The following is a 24270-nucleotide window of genomic DNA, read 5'->3' as shown; positions in this document are numbered from 1 at the left end:
GCTTTGCTGCTATATCTGTCCACTTAGTTTCACTGTCAGTGTTTTTTCCCAGAACATATCCAGTTCTCATATCTCATCTACAGTTTTAATGTCAGACATTGAGTTCACACTCTTGTTGTAAGTGATGACTCATGAGATGAACTGTAGAATAAGATGAATTTCTTGGATCAACAAAAATAAGAGTTTACATCTACATCACATTACATCACATATTGTTTGTTTTATCATCATTGAGTAAACCAACCTGTATGGCGCCAGTGCTGCCTGTCTTAAAAAAAAGTGATGAGTTTACAGTACTTTTGTATGCGCTGACAATATTATGTCCAAATGATGCCTCTAGCATATGTTTAGATGTGTTTTCTGGCTGAGAGTTGTGACACAGTATCGCAGAATAAACCTACCCTCATCATCATCAAAGGGATAAATAGGAAGGGAGAGAGAGAGAGGGAGGGGGTTGTTTTTTGGAGGTGTCTCTAGGGGAAGGTGTGTAGCCAAGTGTTCCGCCAGAGCTCTTCCATCAGTTTCTATCTGTGACACTGTGTGATCATCTGGCTCTGGTGGGTATTTATAACCCTCTGCTCCAGCCTGCCCCCCCTGGCCACCCACCCCTCTCAGCCCCCGTCACCCCTCACCCCTGCCCCCTTCCCCTGCCTTGGTGTAACGTCCCTCCTCCCCTGATCACGGGAGAGCAGGCTGACGGATCCAAGCAGCAGGCGCAGGCTGTCAAAATTCAACAAGGGAGAAACAAGGCAGTTCAGAGCAAACAAACAGGAGCCTCTCCTGTCCTCTTCATTCCCCCTCCGTAAAGCTCTCTTTTTCTTCGCCCTCGTCCTCCTCTTCCTCCCTGTACTGTCTCTTAGATGAAGATCATACCTGGTAGGTCCATAGAGTGGGGTTGCTGTGGCGTAACTGTGTGTGTCTAAATGTGTTTCTCCGTCTGCTGACTGTTGGTGAGTTTTTGGCGAACACACTGTTGGAAGTCTTGTTGTGTTCCTGATCGTTGTACACACTCAAGCAACGACAGACACATATTTAACAAAGCGTACCCTTCAGCTACAGATCGTGTTCCATATTTAAACCTGTCTACAGTGTGACTGACTTGAATTGTGAGTGAGGTTGGCTGCCTACTATATTATCCTTTATTTGATGGTATGTGGATAGAAGTGGGTGAGGGCAGGGGTTGAGGAGAGAAATGTCACCCCCCTAACTCGGCCCACTCCCTTCAGGAAGTGTCTTCCCTGTCAATCATGACATCTGATTGATGTCAACAAGCAGCGGGAACTTATAAAGGGTGTGTTTTATTCAGAACTTCTTTTGTCTGTGTGTGAGGGACAGCCGCATATGTCTGTCTGGACTATTCCAGAGTGCCACACACGACCACGACCACCTGCTATCGTATCAATCCCAACGCATCTTCTGAAGTGCATTTGTTATTGTTGCTGTGTCAAAAATAAAGATAGGGCTCTTTAAATGTGGAGTTTGTATTAACTATTGATCACTTTGTCACCTATCTAGTTAAATCTTCCAACTGTCATCATTACTGCAACGGTATATCCAAGAGTAATAATTCTGAAGGGAGTTCTAATCTCTTTAGATACGGTAGACTGTATCAAACAAAGAAAAGCAAATTGAACTCACATAATATATTAATTCCATTGATTCCTTTACTGGGTTTGACCAGAAATTGGTTATATGCCAAGAATGCAGTTAAAGAGCCCATCCTGGTTGTTGCAGTAAGATGGAATGAGTCACAGAGATGTATCAGATAAGCAACAGAAACACAATAAGTTATTTCTTCCTGCTGTATTGATACAGAAAAATTAATTAATTCATCTTCAACCACTTGTCCCTGTCGGGGTCGCCGGGGGCTGGAGCCGATGAGGGCGTGAGGCGGGGTACACCCTGGACAGGACGCCAGTCTATCGCAGGGCATATAGAGACGCACAGAGACAGACAACCATTCACACAAATATATAACTGCAACACTTGGATCAAGAAAATATGGATCAGTTTATTTGTTCTTTCGATATCGATCTTTGTGACAAGTTGTTCTGATTTTATGGAGCACATCTGTCAGGCAAGTGTCAGAAAGCAGCTGAACAAACCAGGAGAAGCAGACCAGAAGAAGACTTTCAGTAATAGCAGGGTAGGCAGCAGGAATTCCTGCTCAGGGTGTCCTTTTTTTAAATGGTCCGTGCCACACCCACACCATTTCACTCCCCCCCTTGCCCCTTCCCAGTAAAGGCCCACCTGTCACCAAAGCCCATGCTCGTCCCCTCATCCTCTACCTTATCTCTATCTATCCCAACAAATGCCTTCAAGCCCCCCAGGACCAGCTTTCCCCGCCCTGGTGATTCTGGGGCACTTAGTCACCCTGATTGTATTCTGGCACTTGAAAAAACAGAGGCAAGGTAAGAGAGCAGCATGTTGCAGAATATTTGGACAATGAAAGTCTCAAAGTAGCTGGATGCTAGAAGAGTGTTTGCCTTGTCTAAATGGAGTTTTACCTGCTAAATGCAGATTTTGGTTATATTATGCTATGTTAGAATTTTTAGGTATAGAGGATATTTTTGCATATTTATAATGCTTTCCATGTCTGTATTTTATGTATATCAGTCATATTACTATTTCTACGAGGTCACACACTGATTCACATGTGTTGTGTTTACCCTGTGCGTTATTCACCTTCCTGTGCAACCTTGAAAGCCTTTGTCCACTGTGACCGGTCCAAGGTGCCACCAAGCCTTTCCGTGCCAATTTCACAAAGTGGCTGTTGTTAAATCCAGCTGCAAAGTGATTAGCCCTCATTACGCCCAGAGAGCGTTGCAGTTGCACTGTTGACAATCTGACACAAACCAGTCCAGGCTCTGCCAAGCCAAACTCATTTCTTTTGTTGTTCCAAAAAACAGTGACAAGTGTTGCTGTAATAATGCTTTAGTAGGTCCCTCCTAAACCTGTTTAGTCTAGTTTGGTTATGGATCAAAGGTCTGTGTGTGTATGTGGGTGTGTATGAGTCTTCTTGCTGGAGGGTGTCCTTGTCTCCTCAGTAAGATGAATCATTTAGCACTGGTTAAGTACACCCGCCAGTTCCCAAAGTAGCTGCAAGCCTTTGAATCAACCGACATCCTAACAAAGGACATGGGTCAATGGCAACCCTTTGATGACTTTATCATGGATTGACCCTGGAGCAACATACAGTAGACTGTGGATAAATAATAAGTCATTTGATCCTATGACTTCACATTAGTCTTTGGAACCAACAGAGTTTGATAAATCACTCACAAGGTAGTAAATGACTCAACTTGAGTTTTAGCATCAGCGTAGGTCAAATATTGTCAGTTTACTACTTTAGCCTTTATGGAAATATCTTAACAACTCTAAGATAAATTGGCATGAAATGGATACACACATTCAGGGAGGATGTTGATGAATCCCTTTGACTTTGGTGACTTTTACTCTAGTCTAAAATCTGCTGAACTAATGACATTTTCATCAGCCTTACTTGTGGGTTTATTGCTAATCATCAAATGTTAGCGAGTTAATATCAAATTAAGACACTGAATGTGCTTAACATTATACTAAACTTGCTAAACATCAGATTGTTGCATTGTCATTCTGAGAATGTATGTGCAGTACCTAGAGGAAGTGTTGGAATAATCTTTTCTAATCTATGAGGAAACTGGAAAACTGGGCTTAGACACAGTTTATACTGTATTTAACTCAGCCTCCATCTTATATTGGGATGTGGGGGTATTAACAAAATTCAAACATGTTCTGTGCATTTGGCAGTTTGTTGGTTAACCATAATGTCAATAGTATGATCAGTGCTGACACAGGATATGAAGATATTACTATGTATGCATTTTGACCAAGCTGAAGTGAAACTAAGAGCAATTGTAAAATTAAGTATACATTGACTGACTAATACTGGCACCACCGCTAACTGTTGTTTACATGACCCTGACATTTCCATGTTATATCTGCTAATGTTTTATTGTCCGAGAGGCTGAAGCGTTACTTGCAGCTGCCGTCCCTGGTGATCCGTGCTCTTCAGTCCAGGCCTGTCATGGGGATTTCTGGTCTTAGCTGTCCCCTTTTCATTGGCACCCATTCTGCATGATGACAACTCTGTCCTCTAGTTAGGTCCTCAGCTTGAGGTTATCACTTATTACAACAGCGAGAGCTTATACTGCATCGCTGGGATTTCATCTAAAACCGTGTTCAGATTCTAGTCAGATGCACTGACAATGGCAGAGGTAGGAACATGTATCTTAACATACTCCTCCGAACATATAGGAATGAGGTCAGCTGAAAGGTCACGAGGTAGGGGGCATGGCTGAGTTCAACTGGAAATACTCTCAACTTGTGTTGCAGCCAGCAATCATATCTGACTTTACATTCATGTTGAGTGAGGGATGTTGAAGAACTCTGGAGATTTTCCTAGGTCGTTAATAAGACGCCAAGTTGCTTTGCATAATTTGTTGGTGAAAAATATTCATAGCCGGTCTTCTCAGGCGCAACAGGTTGAACAGGTGGTTATTTTATTTTAAGCTAGCTTGCACTCCATCTCCCTAACACAGGAGCTGAGAGTTGAGAAGGTGTCAAGTCATGTTTTACAGTACTGGTGAAGTGTAACATCCATGTTAGACATGCTAAGGCCACAAGCGCAATTTAGTCACACACATTGCCAAACAAATGCTTTTAGAGATGGAAGTAAGACACACAGAGCTGCGTGGGCTGTGGTGGTTGAGCTTTGGCTCTGGCTTTGGCCTGTTTTTTGAAAAGCCAGCATTCTTCCTGGAAACAGACACCACTCCTACTCTGGAGCAATCCAGCTACTTAACTGTACACCAACTGTGTGTGTGTGTGTGTGTGTGTGTGTGTGTGTGTGTGTGTGTGTGTGTGTGTGTGTGTGTGTGTGTGTGTGTGTGTGTGTGTGTGTGTGTGTGTGTGTGTGTGTGTGTGTGTGTGTGTGTGTGTGTGTGTGTGTGTGTGTGTGTGTGTGTGTGTGTGTGTGTGTGTGTGTGTGTGTGTGTGTGTGTGTGTGTGTGTGTGTGTGTGTGTGTTTTCCAGCCTAAATGGCCTACACCACTGTGACTGCTGCTGGTGAACCAATGGGCATGAGTCATAACATAAACAGTGAACTTATGCTTCAGAGGCTCGTAGAAACCCAAAGGGGCTGTGGATACAGTTGGTATGCCCTCTGGGAAAATTTAAAAAACCTCGATGAGACAGAAAGACACATGTTGAACATACGGGACGTTCATTTAGTGCTGCTTTTATTTATGAGCAGCACTGGGACCATGGTAACCCGTCCGGTCCGGTGCTGGGAGTCTATTTCTACGCCGTGTGACCTCCATTTGGGATTTCTCAGCTCTCCTCGGGCCTTAAAATACATAATGACATCAGCAGTTTACCTAACAATGCTGATGTATTTATTTCAAGTGTCACTTCATGACTGTGGTCTTTGTATGCAGTTATAGTAAGGAATGTGCTACAGAGGAAACATCAGTTCTTAGTCAAATAAACAAAGTGTGATTGATTTTTACGTTTCAAGTTTGTTGAGTCATTTTTCATGACTTCTTCCGTCTGTGTCAAAATCATCGACATAGAAAAAGAATGGACAGGGGAAAAAAAGGCACCCTATTCATTCCTATGGAAAGCTGCTCAGTGGCACAGGACGCCGCCAGAACTCACCGGATGTCGAAATGTTCGCATTACCAAGTCCATGCCCGAGCATCAAACACGAAACAACACTAAAAATAATAGAAAAAACATCAGACACAATGCACAGAAAGTGTGATCAGAAGAGTTGTGTCACTGCTGGAGCCTCGCACAGGGCCTTTATGTATTTTTAGTAGAGGGTCTTAAGATAATTATGAGCCTTTTTATTGGTATTCAGAAAAGATTTTTTGGAGGTGATCTCCTCTTCCCTGAATGTATGGAAGTAAATGAGCAAATGTGCTTCCGGACACAGGACCGCCACACAAACCTTTCATGCTTGGCCTCTAAGCCCATAGGAGCATTCGAAAAGAGCACCTGTCCTGGGGACCTGGTCTCAATTCAGTTCCACTTTCTCTGGAGGACCAATCTGTCAGTTCTGTTCAGTTAGTGCAAACTTAAATTGTGGCTTCTGAAGAGTTTCGGTACAAAAATGTTATTACATGTATGTGAATCTAAAGCAAGAGTTTGGCATTTTGTGACATTTTGATATTCCATGCTGGTAGGAAATTGTGTTAACTTAGGACAGAACCATGCTAGCTCTTTCCCCCTGTCTTCATGCTAAGATAAGCTAACCAGTTGCTGGCTGTATCTTCATATTGAACGAACGGTGTCAGTCTTCTCATCTAGCTCTCATCAAAAAAGCCGAAAAAGGATATTCATACTTCCATTTTGAAGAAGTGAAGTGGCTTCCACCAGTGTGTTAACTACTGTAGTTTAGATGAACTGACATCCAGTCGCAGGTGTGGTTAGAAAGTGATGGACGACATAGTATTGTACCATGAAACTTAATATCTGTGGTTGGATTAGGCTTTAGGATTGATATACTTGCTTTTTTCATCAAGGATAAAGGTGGGTTTTCTCGTAAGTTTGCTCTCTTATGTATTCAGCTCATATCTCAAATTTCAATTTTTAATATCCAAATTGCAGCTCTATCCATTTCAAAGTTGCAAGGATATGATGCCAGTTAAATCATTTTAAAGTTCAGGCACTGTTAATAAAGTCTTTCAATATCTTCAGCATTCATGAATCAAATTTGTTTCATTAACAGTTTGTTATAAACAACACAATTATGTTTACTTTGGGTCTAAAAGGGTGATGTTTGCTGTAAAAAGACTGGTCATCCAAAAATACTGCTGTGTGTGTGATGAGAGGAGATCTGAGAAGATCCTGTAGGGTCCTGGGTCAGAGGTCAGCATCCTGTAAGAAGAGTACACAGCATATTTAGGTCACTTTCCCTTTTAAATGCGACCTAGGAGCAGCTCAGCTGTGCCCTGTTGTAAATTGTCACATGTTAAAGTTGACTGGCGACACTAGGTGCGTGTGGCAGCTAGAGTAGATCGCACATAAAATCATTACTATGTGATCTTAACTCAGTCAGAGTTTATTGATTGATTGATTGAACATCCATAATGCAGGTGGAGCTGAGAGTGTGTTATGATTATACATTTTAAGATTGGTTTTAGAAAGCGGAGAAAAACGAATGATTATCATATCAAAGACACTTGTGTCTGTTGCCTCAAGGCTGCACTGAAACTGCCAAGAAACATGACAGCAGTCACATGAACCAACACACCGGAGTCTTTTCTGTGCCAAAGCTGAAATATAAACAGTGACGCTGAACAAATGTCAAATATACAGTAGGTAGGCAACAGGTTAAAAAAAAAAAAAAAAAGAGAACCCAAAAAAGCTTTTCTCTAGTAGTGGTTAGAGGTAGACTTTTGGATTGTAGGTTATAATATTAAATACTGAGCAAGTATGCATCACTGGATGACTAGAATGTTGTTGTTTCCACAGCCTGGCTGGAAAAAAACTTCTGAAAAGAATTAAGAATTAAAATGTATACTTAATAGGCAACAACCTTTCTGTTTATGGACGGTCTAGTATGGAGGATGATATTTTTACTGTATCACAGGACAAAGATTTATTTATCAGTCTATTATGTGTGTGTGTGTGTGTGTGTGTGTGTGTGTGTGTGTGTGTGTGTGTGGGGGGGTGTCATCTGTTAGAAAGTGGTTTCTGCTTCTTTTTTAAGTCTCCTCACACCAGCTGGCACAGTGCGGATGGAACACACAGAGATATTGGGGATCTAACGCCGGGCTCATAGTGGCTGAATTTTGGAATTACGATCGAGGGGATTATCTGCCTGAGATGGGCTCATATGGAGAAAGAAGCAGATATTTGTACAGTATGATGTGTTGTGCAGGTGAGTTGAGGGCCCTGACGTTCTGTGTGGACTGGGTGGGAAGCAGGTACTATGTTGTCCTGTAGTGTTTTCTGATGTTGAAAACGTATGGTTGTTACTACACAATACAGAGACACTGAGGTTAAATGTTTTGGGTGAATCTGCTTTATTTTATTGTACTTTTTAAGTATTCAAATGGGAAAAGTTGTTAAATATTTTATAGTCATAATAATAAAAAACATTATTTAAAAAAAAAATAGAAATTGCTGTATCACCACTAAAAACAATTTTGCTGAAAGGACAGTTGGTTGCAGTAATGGGCCAACAAAGGAGTGAAGAAGAAGAATGAAAGTTCAAAACATGATGGTACCAGTGAATGATTTTGTGTTGTCTGGTTTAGAAACATAAAAGTTAGAGCAGCCTGTACTGTATGCAGCCTGAGATGTAAAACCCAGGGCAAAAAAAGTCCATGAGGCAGCTGCTGCTGCTCATAGAGCACACTTAAGGTGAGTAACAATTATACAATTTATATAAAAAATAAAATCTGTTTTATTTTATTAATTTTAATTATCTCTCCCTTGGTTAGTTAATTCATTATGTGAGTCAAATTTAAACTGCAGAATTGCCCTTTCAGTAAACATGCAGAGCAAATGATAAGAAGAAGCACACTTGAACCAAAATTTTAATTTCACACTTTTAAAGATTTTTAAAAAGTAAGGGAGTAAACCCTCAACACCGTAAGTAAAAGGTGACCTCTGAGAGCTGAAGTCCAGCCCCACGTCCATGTTACTTGCTCCAGGACAGACGTGGCGGGACTTCAGCTCTGTGTCTCATTCACAAAACATTCACCTAAAGGACAATAGGTTTCCCTTCAGGTACAAGTACTGTATCTAGATACCACAGTGGTAAAGGTTTCTCTTTTTTGGTCTATCTGGAGGTCATCTACTGTGTGGTTTCATGTCACCACACACAACTGTAGTCTAAGATCTCAGAACTCCATACTGTAAGTCGCCATAATCCAGGGCCAATTAGCTATTAAATGTTACTTCAGTCTAGGTTTAATGAAGGTTTTACAAAACAATATGAAATAAAATCAAACCAAACATACAAGAAACAAATCTATGTTCTCTCTTTCTTTTTGATGGTTTGATAAAAATATGGAGTCCTCTCAGAACAATGTGTTTTTAAAAAGAGAGATGATGAATGGGTTTGATGAACAGAGAGGATATCCATCAATGCGTGTCCATGTTGAGTTACCTTGGATGTCATCGTTGAATATGCTCTACCCATCACGGTACTTGCTCAGCAGCCAGAAAGCATGAACATGTTTCAAGCCACAGTAAAGTGGAACAGACAGAAAATGGGAAATAAAGAAGATAATGGAGCTTATTTTTATCTCAAAGGTGAACGGCCATTTAACAGACTTTTGCAGATACTTGAACATACACATGAACACACAGAAAGAGAGCCATCTCTGCTTTCAAAGACTGTTTCAGCCCTGAGGAGGGTGCTCTCCAACTACACAGCACAGGGTGAGAAATGAAGGGAGTTTTCTCAGTGCACACAGTTATAACAATGGGTTGCACAGTTATGTGAAAATGTTTCAAATTAAATAGAGAGGATTACTCTCTTCTCTAAGAAGTTGTGTCCAAAGTGAAAATTAAAGCCAAATAACTTTTCTCCTTGAAACATTTTGTAATACACACAGACATTTGCCTCTGGCTGCTGCTGCAACATCCCACAATGGACTCAAATATGAGTGAAGAATCTCACGCAATGCATAAATTACGACCATCATCCCCAATTGACGTTATGATGGTGGGATGCTCCATATCTATGGGAGAAGTCAAGCTTTGAGGTGGGGTAACATGTCTGAAGATAATAAGTGGGTGTAATGTCAAAGATGTTAAGTCTTTACATTGGCCAGAGGTTGCAGTAAATGTCTGTTATTCAATGCATACGAGACATTATAGTTTAAAGCAAAGCCTCGTAGTATTGTCTCATTGTAAATGAGTAACTACAGCAGATATGAATTGGTCCTTATGAGCAGAATTATCTTTACTTACTGGTTTAAAAGCTGCATGTCCAATCTGATAGTGTCAGGTTTAGGCTGGGAATAAGATATCTATCATGGAAAACTGCACATTACGTGATCTTTCTTACTATTTTTAAGAATTCTATAATAATGCTGTAGAGAGTGATAGGACATAATTAAATATGTATCACTATGACAGTTTGTGAATCTATTTTTGGTTATTGTATTATTAAATCTCATTCCTTTTGCCTATATATTGTGGGGCATATATTTTTATTTTTATTCAATTCCAGTAGAAAGTACTGCATTTTGATGTCAGATTTCTATGGTGTGCTTACAGTGTGAAAACATTTTCCTTTTAAAATGTTCCATTTTAGTCATTTAAAAAAGTAGATCAATAATTTGTCAGAATTCTGGTAATATTTTTCCTCATAGTTTATACAGTTTTTGTACCGCTTCATAGTTACAGAATGTACTGGGGAAGAAGTTAGGGTGTGGTTGTGCTCCGGCTCCATCTAGTGGTTAGAACATGGTACTGCCTTCTGTTCTGCCTGTGAGAGAACAGCGTTTTGGGCGGAGAGGGTGGTGTTTTCCTTTCAATTCAATTCAATTCAATTCGATTCAATGTTATTTACAGTGCCAAATCATAACAAAGGTTATCTCAGGACACTTTACAGACTAGGTATAGACCAAACTCCTCTGTCTCTGCATCTTAAAATACAGCCATGAGTAAGAGTCAGTCCCAGCTACCACTGCACATGCTTCTGTTTGTTTATAGCTGTTGTCATGGAGACACCGCTCAAGTTCTCCTTTTTCCACATTAACGAGGGTAAAATTGCATATGGAAATTTTAATTATTATAATCTATAATAAGCTGAAAGTTAATTAATCATTTATAAGGGCTGGTTCCTCATTGGTTTTTATAACTAATTATAGTGTCTCTGTGGGGTTTCTCACAAAGGTTAGAAAGGTTGTTTTTTGTTCTTAAAACCATAGTCATTTAAAGTCATACTATTAGATAGAATTAAATAATAACCCACAACATTTTAATAGAAAAAAAATATACATTTTATTTCACTTAATCACTGATTAATTAGATCACTCTGGTGAAGTTCTGGAACATTTAGTTGATCAACGTATTGTGTAAATTGATTAATTAAAAGTTTTCAAATTCAAAATGCAGTATAAACTTCTTTGTATTTCACCTACATGTTTAGCAAATGAAGCTTAAGTTGACTCTTATTGTGTGTTGCGTCTCCATTTTCACCCCAGTGACAACACCTTAACCGGGAAATTCCATTTTGATTTACTCACCTGCAGAGGGAGACAGTCGCGGCTTTAAACCTCATCCTCTGTGCCATTGAAACAGCAGCTACCTCAGCTAAATCTCCATCGCCCTGCCGCATTACAATTCACTAATTTAAACATTGACAACTGACACAATCCCAGAGGTCAGGCTTTCCTCAGAGGCTTCTAAAACTCTGCGCTCAGCTATTTAAAACTCAGCTGGCCCAGCTAAACCAGAGGGCTTTTGAGTTAAACTGTGTCTACAGCTTCATCGTTCGATCTAATTCTGACAACATTATCTCAAGTCTGCTGCTGACAGGTTGGAGATCTTTGTGGATAATAAATGGACAGTGCATCATGGCACAGTTATGACACGCATCCCTGTGAATAGATTCAATGTCTAGAGACTCGTGTGTCAGCTGGATGAGCATATTCCTGAATGTAAACACCTTCAAAGTATTAAAAGGTCAAATGTACAAATATACAATATGCTTTTCAGTTTTTCCCTTTACAGAACATGATTAGAAATGCACTGCATCTTATCACATTTAACAGCTAATTTAAAACAATTGTATTTAATGACATAGTCTCAGTGCTCTCATTAGCTTTGCCATTAGCTTAGCCTGTCTGTTTTTGTGTTTTTGTTTTAAAATGGATTTGCAATGTACTCATTCACTCATATCACATTGCTGGCTTTGAACACTAACCGTAGAAGAAATCTGATCCGGCCTGCACTGTAATTCAGGTGGAAGCTTTCCTGCCCTGCCTCCTCCACGTCTCCTTATACACCTCCTCCTTTGCCTTGTGCTCCTCTTTACAGAACAAGTGAGGTGGTAATCCAGGGTGTGCTTAGGCTGCTCCTAGTTTTATCAGCATTCCTTTCCCTGTGGGGTGTGGTGGCCACATATTGCAGGAAATGCTCACACTTTCACCCGAATTGACGATGACAAACTAGGGGGTTGATTGATTGACTGATTGGAAGAGAAGGGAGAGGGAGATGGAGAAAGAGCAAATCCTCTCTGCAGCTTTTTCATTCTCTACCATGAAAGGTGTTGTCCTACCTCCCTCTGTGTAAACCGCTGGAATTGCTCTGCGGTTCAGCACTTTTAAAAACCACAATGACATGTTCTTAGAATTCTTTTGTAGTGTAATGTAGTTGTTTTGTGTGGGAATATCCCCACTGCTTAAATTTAAAAACAGGTTTTTCTACACAAAATGGCTCTTTTAGAGGCAGTACAGTACATACAACAGCCGTATGGGCAACATAGCGTGCTTTATGTAGCTGTTGATTTAAACAGATTGATGCTAAAAGACTAAATAGTTTATTACTGCAGTAATAGCAATAAACAATTTAGCTGGTGTCATGAGTGATTAGAAACACAAATGTAATCTCACAGACAAAGGAGACACATTTGAGTCATCTGTATGATCTCAAAAAGACATTTCTCTAATTTTGGCACAACACACAAAGATGGCGACAGAAAAAGGCTTTATGGGGAATGTGGTTTTCGGGACCACAAGCACTGGTGTGGAATGGAACCAACCCATGATCTCGGTGGTCAGATTTGTTTATGGTAATTATACCGAACCATTTTCACAATGATACACTATGTCGTTTGGTAACAAGACTCAGAGTCTACAGTACAGCCGCGCTAGCAGCTCAGTGCTAATGCAAGCAAGCTAACTTGCTCGCAAAGAGGGTGCTAACACAAAGATGTTTAGAAGGATAATGTTTACTAGTTGAGTGTGTTATCGTTTGCTAGTGGAGCTGAGACTCATGGGCATGTCTTTGTAGGTATTAAAGCAAAGTATCAGACAAGTAGAATTTTTCACCCGATGATGGGGCTAGATGAAAAGTGACGGGGTAGTGTGGAAAATACCATTTTCTGATGCACCGATTCTGATATCTGAACTTGCAAACTTGCCAATAACAAGTACCAATCTGATACCAGTGCACTGAAAAAATACATATTTTATTAATCAGCTGCCATTGTTGTATGGCCTGACTCTGGTTATACCCTTTGCAAAACATGAACAGATGCATACAGAGAACGAATGCCATACAACTTGATTTTATTATCTAGTTTGACACAAAAACATAAATAAACTACTCTGAAGTAGATTTTTTTTTTCAGGGCTAATTTACTTGTTATCAAAGCCAACCTTCTTACCCAGCAAGCATTCAGCATGTCAGTGTTGCATCAATGCAGTCTATTGTATCAGAGTCCACATGTCTGCTGGGAAATGCAAGATCAGTCTGGGAAGAAGAAACCCAACTTTCTTGTCACTTCCATCATGAAAAAAATGATCAAACCCTCAAACTTGTCATTGAGAAAGGAAATACTTTCTCCTCGTATTTTCACCGGGCTCTCTCCACTCGTATAAAAAGCCCAAAGTGTTCCATCTGGTTTTGATGAAGCCAGATGAGGGAGCAGTGTAATAAGCATGTTGAGACCTTAATGATATGTCTCCTTTTTGGTGGAAAGATCTCATGACTAAGATGTTCCACACTTTCCGCATCCTCGCCTGTTCCCAAATGAGTCCCTCACTAATGTTTTCCTGTGAGGTTTAGAGATCCAGCTCTAGTACAGACGGTGTTAGCACATGTTCCACTGCCAGAGCATCACAAGTTCTCAGTTACTGTTGCCTCTGCCTCTCAGATAACCTGGAAAACCATTAGTATTCTGTTGGATTTAATTATATTCTGTCCTTTTCTGCACTGTATACTGTTAATTTTTTTAAATTTCATAAATCTTTATAGACCTTTTGCTGTTCTCATTCATTAAACTCTGATATGTTAAAACCATTAGAATCAAATTGCTATGAACAGTAATTTGGACTTTATGGAATAATTAAAGTCTTTCAGTTCTTTACAATACATTCTGCATTTGTTTTGATTCATTTATTTTTCCTTAGTTAATTGCCTGCCCACATACCACTCCTTAATTCCTTAGCTTGCCTAGACATTGTATGAAACTACAAAGGTGTGTCTCCGAATTTGTTATCGTGGCTCGAAATGAGTCAACGCTCTCACACACCCACACGGACACACTTACACTGACACATTAAGTACCTTCATGTTCCTACAGGTCGTGGTAAATACCTAACACTCTGGTAGAAAAAGTGATTTTAGGTGCCTGATAAAGTAATGCCAGTCAGGGTGGGGTAATGGGATATATACCTGGGAGCTACAGTAGAGGGGCAGGATTTAGCAGAGGCAGGACACACCCTGCCCTCCAGCCTAGCTGTCAGCACATAGTCATATACGGGACCATTATGGAGGGATTTGGTGTAAATAAGCCCCAAACTCCTTTGATGAATTCTCAATAAATACAGGAACTTGAGAGAAACTTTAAAGCAAGAATAACTTTTTAAATAAGAAATTACACAATATTTTTTATTACAAAAAGTAAAAGTCATCAACATAAAAAGGCACCATGCTGCTACAGCCTCTCTTGGTAGCTTATGGTGGCACTTTTTAAAGCTAATATTATATAAATGTACGCCTATATTACTATTTTTTTTATGTGTGCTACTGTTTCGCTACATTTCAGCATTCTTCATTAGTCAGTTAGTGTCTCTTGCTTGCTTGGTGTCGCTGTTTACATGGTGTTCCTTCATCAGAAATTTGGCTGATGAAAGGGCCAAAAATTCCTACTTGTCATTTTGATTTAATGACTGATTGTTATGAAGTTTTTTTTTCTTTTGCAGATTAATCTTTCATGGAAAATAACATGTATCTATGTGAGATCATAGAAAAATGCTCAGAATTTCCCATTGACACAATCCAGAGTAATCATCTTAAACATTGTCCATGTTATGCCTGTTGTACTGCATTTGCTCTTCTAAATACTGTCTGCACCTCCCTGACACAATCCTGTGGATAACAGGAAGTGATGGATTTAATCTTCTCTAATTTGTTAGGATTAGTCACCACAGAGCAGGAGATGTGTAGTTCGGCTGCGAAACAACAGTGACTGTGACTGAGCAGCCAAGACAGGAGTTCCGGCTACAGTTACTAAAACTGCATCAGAATGCAACACATCTTACAGAACGGGACATATGCTTTAATGAAGGAGTTAGAAATGCACTCGCAGTCACAATTACAAATTGATTTGATTCCAATTCAAAACATCCTGATTTGATTAAATATCCATTTGATTCTGGACATTTCAGTCACATACCCGGTTGTGCTTGTGCTATGCGAGAGGTTATCAGAGAACTAGTGCTGTAAATTGTACGAGGAACACTCTAACATTAGTGCATTATTAAAAATATATTTACATTAAGAATTAACCCCAAAGCAGCTGCATTCATGTACTTTTTATTTAACATGAACATATTACATCAGTTCAAACAATAGTGCAACTCAAACAATAGTGCAACTCTACTGGAGTTTATCTCCTGGGCACTGCCGAGGTGCTGTTGAGCAAGGCACCAAACCCCCAACTGCTCCGGGCACTGATCCATTGGCTGCCTCCTCGCTCTGACATCTCTCCATTAATTGCATGTATATGGGCCCTGTTTGTGCATGTGTGTATTTCGGGCCTGTGTGTTGAATGAATAATAACAGAGTGAAAAATGTAATTTCCCTTGCGGGATAAATAAAAGTAAATTCTTCTTCTTCTTCTTCTTCTTCTATTGAGTGACATCTTCATTAAGATAGCTTTAGGTCAGTCAGAGGTCAAGGGGCCCCTCTCCCTCGCCCAAAATGTAGCCTCACTTTGGGGCGTAATTCAGCCGTTCCTTACATGCTAGCATGGCTGGTACCAGTGTGTTCCTACCAAGATCAACAAGATAGATTTTTCCTTTGACTGTTTAATATTTGATCAGTCAAATGAAGATTATTATTATTTTTTTTTCAAATCCATCCCTAGTCACAATGCTTAGAAAAGTCGGTGTTTAAGCTCAAAGCCTGAGTTCTAAGCTGCTGTATTCCTCAGTAAATCAGTGATGTTCAGGGTGTGGTCACCGACTGAAATCCATAGCAGCCCTTTCCAATACAGTCTCACCCCCGATGGCTTTTCTTTTTTTTTCTTTCACACAGTGAGTAACTAGACTGTGTCTGAAGAATGCTGTGAATGAGCGATGATTAACCATCAGTGTCTGTGAGCATGTGAGGATGAGATTGAGAAGACTAAAGCTTTTTACCTTTTCAAGCTCTTGATTCTGGGCATACATTGCATATTATTCATTAGTTCTATTCAGCAATGTAAAAAAAAATAATACTATAATTATTATACTATACCTTTATGTTTGTTTGCGTTTCTTTTATAATCCCTTGTGACTCAGCTAGTGTGCTCATTTGCTTGCGCAAACCAAGCGATTAAGTGATAGTACATTCAGGTTACCACACCTCATCCCTCCTCGCCTTAGCGGCACACGGCATGCTGCAAGAGGAAGGGGTGTGTTTAGAGCCCTGCCCACCATGTCCTCCACACACACTAAGTACACACTCGCTCATCACACACAGGGACAGGCCCAGACTTCATAGCCCACAGGCACCATTTGCTGTGAAAGGGATAGAGTGAGCGGGAGAAAAAGAAAAAGGGAGAGGAAAAAAAAACATAAGGAGGAAAAAGAAGGGCAGAGTCGAACCCAATGAGGGAGTGTGGAGTTTGAGAGGCAAGAAGGGGAGAGAAATCATAGGTTTGTGATGCGCTGAGTGGATTGTGGCCACAGGACTGCAAACTCTGGGACAAACCGAAGGGCCAGAGGGACAGATAGAAGCAAGAAAAGTTGCTATCAAGGGCGAACCCGCCAAGGATATTTTATCATTAGGATCATTATTCTGTGTCCTGACAAACTGGGACAATGAACTCTCAGCAGAGGTACAGGAATTTCTCCTCTGACAGCGTGGGCAGAGAGAGGGTGCCCTCAGACGATGGCTATTACCAGGGGATGCTGAAGGCTATGGACGGCAGGAAAGGTACCAGTATGGTGGCAATTTATAATAAATAGCTTGATTGGCAGAGATCGTGATCCCTCTGTTTCCATATGTGTGAGATGCTGCTGGGCAAGACTGATGTGTTTTTCCAGGAAGAGCTGAGAGGAGTGTTTAATGTAATTTCAGCATTGGACAATGTTCAGGTTATTGGCTTTCCTGTCTGTAAGAGCTCGAAGAGGTGTAGGTGGGGAGGCGTCATAGGTTAGCGTGTTATATAATGCATTATTTTGTAGAGAGACGAAGATTGTGTTGCCATAAGCAAGTTTGAATGTCACAACATAATCTGCAGCACCCTCACCGTGTTTTTAAAGTGACAGACATGCAGCTGTTCCGATCAGACTGTACTGTCCAGTGTTTGAGGATACTCCTCCTTTCTAATACATCAGCAGTTTCCTCACTTGGTATTGGTCAGAGAAGCCCATTCACAGTTTTTGTTGTGTAGCATGCATGTGTTTTGGAGTGAATGAGTCACTGCAGCAATGTTTGCCTATAGTTGTGCTGTAGGCAGGATGAATGGTGATACATTTGCTTCCTTTTTTTACAACCAGCTTGTTCCTCTTCAGTCTCAAATTAAATAAATGCCCTGTTCTAGCATGCTGGGGTATATTCTCCATCAACACACTTTGAATCTGCCATTGGGATTATGTTTTTGCTTTCCTCTTGTCTAGCACACAGCGTTGATACCAGCCTGGTGAACTATTGACCAAATACTCCTGAAATTGAAAATTGTAAAAAAATAAAATAAAAAAAATAGTTAAAGTCTTGGATTAAAAATCCCAGTCAAGTAAAAATAAATAAGTACTATCTCCTAAATATAGCTAAAGTGTTCCTCGTGCGGGGAAAACAATCTAAAGAGTGGTATTATGATATTAATTACATTTTCAATACTAAGGCGAAGGATAATTTCATCAATATTGGATAAATGAATCATGTGTTTTGTGTGTAAAATCATACCTAAAAAAGTTACTAATAACTAAAGCTGTCAGATAAATGTAGTGGAGTAGAAAGTACAAAATGAATAATTAAAATAATATAAATGTGTTGGAGTAGAAGTTTAAAGAGGCATATAATGGAGATACTCAAGTGATGTGCAAGTAATTAAGGGCAATACTTGAGTAAATGTACTTTTCAGAACAGTGTTATGGGCTGTAAACTCCACACCTCACTGAAACCGGTTTGTGTATGATGACATTTGATACTTGAAGCTCAGCCCCTATCCACTCACATACCCATCACTTATAAAGAGCAATGAGTCCACAAAGAGTTGCAGTGGTTGGATCAGGGTTGGGTAATGTGGCGTGGACAGAATGCAGAGACTCAACAGATCACGGTGCGACTCCTCTGGGAAAGTGTGTTGGCCACAGCAGTCTGTGTGTGTGTGTGTGTGTGTGTCACCAATCATCACGTATCCAATCTAGGTGACCTTTAGCCCCTTCGACAGGAAGTAGAATTAAAAAGGTCACATATAGTAAAACTCAGCACCCCATTGGTGTGAATGATAAATGAAGAGGTTAAAGGTCTTTGGTGTCATTATAAGGTTTCCATGGAAACATAGTTCCATAACACATTTGCAGAAGTGGTTGCTGACACCCCTTTGAGAAAACAAATGTAGCCTCTGGGTGCCTTTTTAGTTTTAACATTGAATCACAGCCCTTTGCTTTTAATCACTGGGTGTGTCTCTCTACGGTTAGATTACTCCATTACAACTGATAAGACAGAGGACTTTGTGATGGTGTCCATAGTTCATTCTGGCATAATGTGGATGGAATTTATTGCTGCATGAGTCAGTTAATGTTGGGTCCTCAGTAAAAAGACATGAAGTGGCATAGAGGGAAGAAATTCCTAGGGGTTCCTGATTTGTGCCACTTGTCATCCTTTGAGATGAAAACAGTTCAGTAAAGCAAGGAGGTTCACAAGGCTGCAAACAGACCGATCCATCCACTGTGTTCATAGTAAATGTTGCGGTGCCACACCTTTCAGGCTCTTTTTGCTTGAACTCAAATAGTATCATGGGTGTATGAAGGTTTATAGTCTTGGTGGGTGTGTTCTCTGCCAAGATCTTGTTGTTTCTTGTTGGGAAATTTCACTCTCTTATAGTTATGCCATGTCTTGTGCTAATCATGCAGAGTATCTTCACTCTTCAAGAACAGTTGACCTTTCTGATGGAATCCTTTATATGAATGTTTCTGTCTAAGAGCCCAGCTGGCAGCGGTGTCATAGAGAGAGACCTTACAAATACAGAGTTTCCTAGACAATAGGGGCGCATCTGCCAACGATGAATGTGCTGATGTGGTCTGAGTCAGATTTTTTCCCCCTGGTGATGAATCTTATTTGTTCTACAGAAATCAGACATGTATGCTATCTTTGGGATTCCCTCTTTCTTTTTCTGCTTTCATGTCAAGAAAAACTGCTACACATCCTGCGCTGTTATTCCCATCAGATTCCCAGAATGCTGTTATTTTCGACTTGCAGTCAAACAAAAAAATCGAATTTGTATTTGTTTCCTCTTCATACGTGTGTAATGTTAAACGGGGGCTTCTCTATGTTGCAGATGAACGAGATCGAGTACAGAAAAAGACCTTCACGAAATGGGTGAACAAGCACTTGATAAAGGTAAAGACCGTCATTGACTTTCACTGTGTCTTATTGTACTCTAAAGGCACATTCTTGCTTACACATGCTTACAATGACATGTTCCATATTCATTTTCACACAAACAAGAGGTACAGCAGACTTTCTTTCAGTGAATCGTCTGACTGATTTGCCTTCAGTCTTGAGTGTGCGATAAATGTTGCCAGACGTTGAGAGGTTATTGATCTCAACTTATGGAATTAAATCAGTGGACTTGGTTTATATGTGTGTTGGCAAGAATTTGAATGTAGTGTTAATATTTTACACTCTGCATAATGGTGGGTGATTGAAACATTAATTATGGCGGGATAATGTCTGGATAAAGAAGATATGTTTTGGTTTGCAGGAGGTCTTATGGGATAATGTCAGTTTAAATACTGAACATTATACCTTTGATTTTTGCATGCGACATACTGTATGACCCCAGAGTCAGATGTCTCATCAGTTTCCCAGAATGCAACGTTATATTGTGGAATATCTTGAGTGGCAGGCCTTCATTATCTCAGAAGTAATCCATCCCTCACCTGTGCGTTGGAAGTGACCTTGTGTTAATGATTACTCACACCTCTTCCCCCACTCTCATACTGTAAACACGCATTATCTCGTCAGTTATTGTCTCACACATGGTCTCTAACATTGCACCGTGATGGGGAAGCTTAACAGCAGCCCTGTCTGTCATCAGCTGACCGACTGTGGAAACCATCCGTCAGCATTCGTCCACTTTCACCTACCTCACTCTCTATTCTCAAACTACAACGATAGAGCCCTCCAATGCAGGGAGGTAAACAGGTCAGGATGGGGGTAAAGTCAAACAGGCCATATACTCCTCACTCTGGAGTTCCTCATTAGGAGTGAAAAATTTGCCCCCGTAACACAACACCCCTCTCACAGAGCAATCAAAATATCCCTGCTTGTGCCACTTTGCTTCCAGGAAATTCCCATTGGCAGCAATACATTTACAGCCTTATGACATTAAGTGCTTCCACATTATTTGTATATTCACTCCACAGACACAGGGCCATTCAAAAATAGGCACAAAAACAGTGTTTTTCTTTTTGTGACTGTTCAGTGCTAATGGACTCTGCTACCACAGTATGAGAACGTACTGTAGTTTCTCTTAAGTGTTCATTGTGAATTTTGGAGGGTGAGTCATAGACATCTGGACTCACTTAGCTCCTTATGAAAAGGCAAATGCTGGTCTGGGCCCAGAGCCCATGGTGGTTTAGGTCCACGGTAGCACATGTGCTGCACGGATTCCTTGGTCTGGGTGGCAACAACCATATCGATGTGAATCCTTGTAACCTCCCAAGCATCACTGCATGCCCGGCCTAAACTGACAGGCATGCAGTGATGCTTGGGGGGTTACAAGCATTCAAATCAATATGGTTGTTGTTAGTACATTGTTGAAAAATAACCCATTTAATTTTGCTCAAAAGTTTGGAGGTTTGTATCAGTATTCTTATCAAAAATGTATGGCCGCCTCCTCTAATCCATCGTTTAGTCGATTTATTATGCTTTTTGTCACACTGGATGACTTATTTCCAAGAAAGTTATTACCAAATCTCTGGAAAACAAAACATTTAAAGTGGTTCTTTTGCATGATTCTCGGTGGAGAAACTCATGTTCTACAGATCATATGAGTGTTAGTGGACTAAGAAGTTATTCAGTCTGGCAGCCCTATAAAAATCTGACTATCAACTAAGAAGAGCATCAAGTAACAAAAAAAGGAAAATCCTTTTTGTCTTCACTAGGCTGTTGAGAACTGAAGGAAAAGGCTCATGTTTGGCTGGGAAAGTGTTAACTCTGTGGCTGAATATGCAAGACTGCTCCTCTAAGGTTAAACTGACGTTAAACTGATTTAATGGCTTAATGGTTGGCTTGACAAGGGCAGACTATAGGTTGGGTGCAGCCATGAAAAGCTGCACAGGGGCATTGAGTAGTTTCCCCTGCTCAGTAAATCTTTTTTATACCAAGCAACTTCAGACTTCAGCTGCTGAACAAAAATCTGTTTTCTAGCAGCATTTTACATTTGAGTAGATTAAAAAGTGCAATTGTTGGAGATTGATTTCAGATTATATTTGATTTGAACAAAAGGATCACCTCGTGAGTTTAGAAGAATCGCACAAGTGGACATAAACATTGCGTTAAACCTGAAGCCGAAGCATGTTACGTGATTTGTTTCCTGACAGCAGATCCCAGTCATGTGGGGGGACCAGGTTGAGGGGCTGTCAGCCACGTGTGCTAATCATTTTCACCTTGCAAAGTCTACTAAGCAGCCCTTTTTGACTCTCAGAGGGCATTTTTTTAACAAAACACCTATCTTTCAGCTGCAACAGTGTGGCGGATCAGCCTCGGAGACCACAGCCTCTTCAGTACAAAGTTGTTAATGGGTGGCAGTAGATGGCTCTTGAGTACACACAGTAATGTGATGCACTAAGATAATCATACATTTGAACAAAGCAAATGGACAGTTATGCTTGATTAAGATGTCTGAAGTTTGATATAATCATGTGCAACGCAAGATAACAGCTCAAACCACACAGCATGCTGTTTTAAGTGTGTAGACAGTGAACTCTAGTGGTGGCAGGGTCAGTTACCTCCACCTCGCTCAGATCCACACTGTGTTCATCTCCCCTCTGCAGGAAGGGAGGAGCATTTCTAAGGTTTGGATAACTGCGTTGAAATTCTTGCCAACATAAATGAACCACTGTTGTAACTTGCAAGAGAAATGTGCTTTCATTCCATTTGAGGGCCGAGGCCTCCCCAGATGCACAAACTGGATTTTGTCATAGGACAAAAAAAGTTCAATTATTCTTTATTTCATCCGTCTGTCTCATGTACCACTATGTACACAATCTGTGCTTCATTGTCATTCATTTCTGCTAATGTCCTCTCTCCTTTCTTTCCATTCTTTCCATTTCTCCATTACTCATCCCCCCATTCTCATTCCTCCGTCTTTCATCCCTCTTCACCCAGAATCGGAGGGTTGAGGTAGGTACTGGCTCGTCCTAGCAGGACTGTATTAAATGTCTGGTCATTGGGACTTTGCATGGGAACCTCCACCTATTCAATCTTGTGTTTTCTGGCATCATCACATTTTCCCTCAGACCGCGGTTGCAAGTGCACACATCAGTATCATTGTGGTAATTTGGGGATTTTACGATCACCAGCACACCCTTTTTTTTAATCTCACTGACCTGGCTTGTGTTCGGTCCCATCTATCACTTTTCAGGCATGACAGCTGGCATTTGGAGTTGGAGTCAGACTTGGCTGCTCACGGCTATGCATTCCGGACCTGTGTAGCGTTTTACTGGTGGATAGAACACTCTGAGCGCTCTAGAAAACTGAACACAGCTCGGTAGCAATTTCAAAATCAGCGTGAAGCACTTCTCTTACAGCTCAAAGTGTTTAAAGTCAAGTATTGCCATCATATTTGACACCTCATTAGATTTCACGAAAAAACAGCACCACTTTCATATGAGTAAGACGCTTCTGAGATCTGTTGTCACATTGAGGCCATCGGCAACAACTAAAAACAAAGTAGTAGAGTATGTTGATTGGATGGAAGTCAATCTAAAATGTATTTTATACTAAAGCACTGATTTTGTGTTCTGCTTCAGTAAGTCCCAAAACAAGTGTACCAGCTGTTAGTCCTGTTATTATGGGTTGTTAGTGTAACTCACCTTGCTTGCGCCTTGAATCCTTGTGACGTACGCTTTCCCTTTTTCCTGGCAGTCGCAGCGTCACGTGACAGACCTGTATGAAGACCTTCGAGATGGACACAACCTGATCTCGCTACTGGAGGTCCTCTCTGGGGAAACACTGGTGAGTACCGCCATGATGTCTGATTTTCATCCTTGGCTAGGAGCAACAAATATGCCTGAGCTCTGCATCCTTTGCCTCAACCATCCTCCAAACCAAAAACTAATCCAGATTTATTACATAAACTGCATTTATCTTAAATCAACCTGGAATATCACCCCAGTGACAACAAGTTGTAACCAATCACAGCCAATTTATCAGACAAAGGCCTCAGCTGAGCTGAACTGTGTTAAACAAAGACTCATTTACAGACTCTGCAATCCCTTTCTCTCTAGCTTGATTATATATTTCTATTTCTATTTTATGTCAGATTGTTCAAATGTGTCTTCCCATATGCGTCTCTTAAGGTTAACACACCTGACTCATTTCTGAGCCAGTGTTGGGATGCTTTATTTTACACCCTGGGGTTGTACAGAAGCTTCTCTGCTGCTGTAGTTCATTGCTCCCTCCACCAGCTCCAGCTCTGCTCATCAACTGAACGCCTCCATAGCCTTGGCACATTAACTCCACTTTGGCCTGTGTGTGTGTGTGTGTGTGTGTGACCTATACTACTATCTGATTTACGGTTCTCCTTCTCTACTCCTCCTCTTCCTCTAACTTCTTATAACCTTCCTCTGTGTGTGCTGATCTTTGCCGTCTGGC

General features: G+C 40.7%; 1 protein-coding gene across 24 annotated transcripts in view; it reads left to right on the top strand.

The window, feature by feature from the left end:
• The window catches only part of plecb (plectin b), a 145096-nt gene that overhangs the window by 86477 nt on the left and 34349 nt on the right, over nucleotides 1-24270 (top strand). For 9 of the 24 annotated variants that reach the window (XM_083918592.1, XM_083918577.1, XM_083918582.1 and 6 more), the window contains exons 2-4: nucleotides 19727-19788; nucleotides 22783-22797; nucleotides 23542-23631. In XM_083918592.1, coding sequence (XP_083774718.1) covers nucleotides 19727-19788; nucleotides 22783-22797; nucleotides 23542-23631 — 167 coding nt within the window. Of the gene's footprint in view, nucleotides 1-687; nucleotides 877-16712; nucleotides 17158-19726; nucleotides 19789-22782; nucleotides 22798-23541; nucleotides 23632-24270 lie in introns of those variants that run through there. The other 15 variants (XM_083918579.1, XM_083918578.1, XM_083918586.1 and 12 more) reach the window with 5 other exon arrangements.

This window comes from Echiichthys vipera (assembly GCF_963691815.1).
Source record: "Echiichthys vipera genome assembly, chromosome: 8".
NCBI classification, from domain to species: Eukaryota; Metazoa; Chordata; class Actinopteri; order Perciformes; family Trachinidae; genus Echiichthys; species Echiichthys vipera.
Note: the sequence above shows the minus strand (reverse complement) of the source record. Positions and strands in the feature narration are given on the sequence as shown.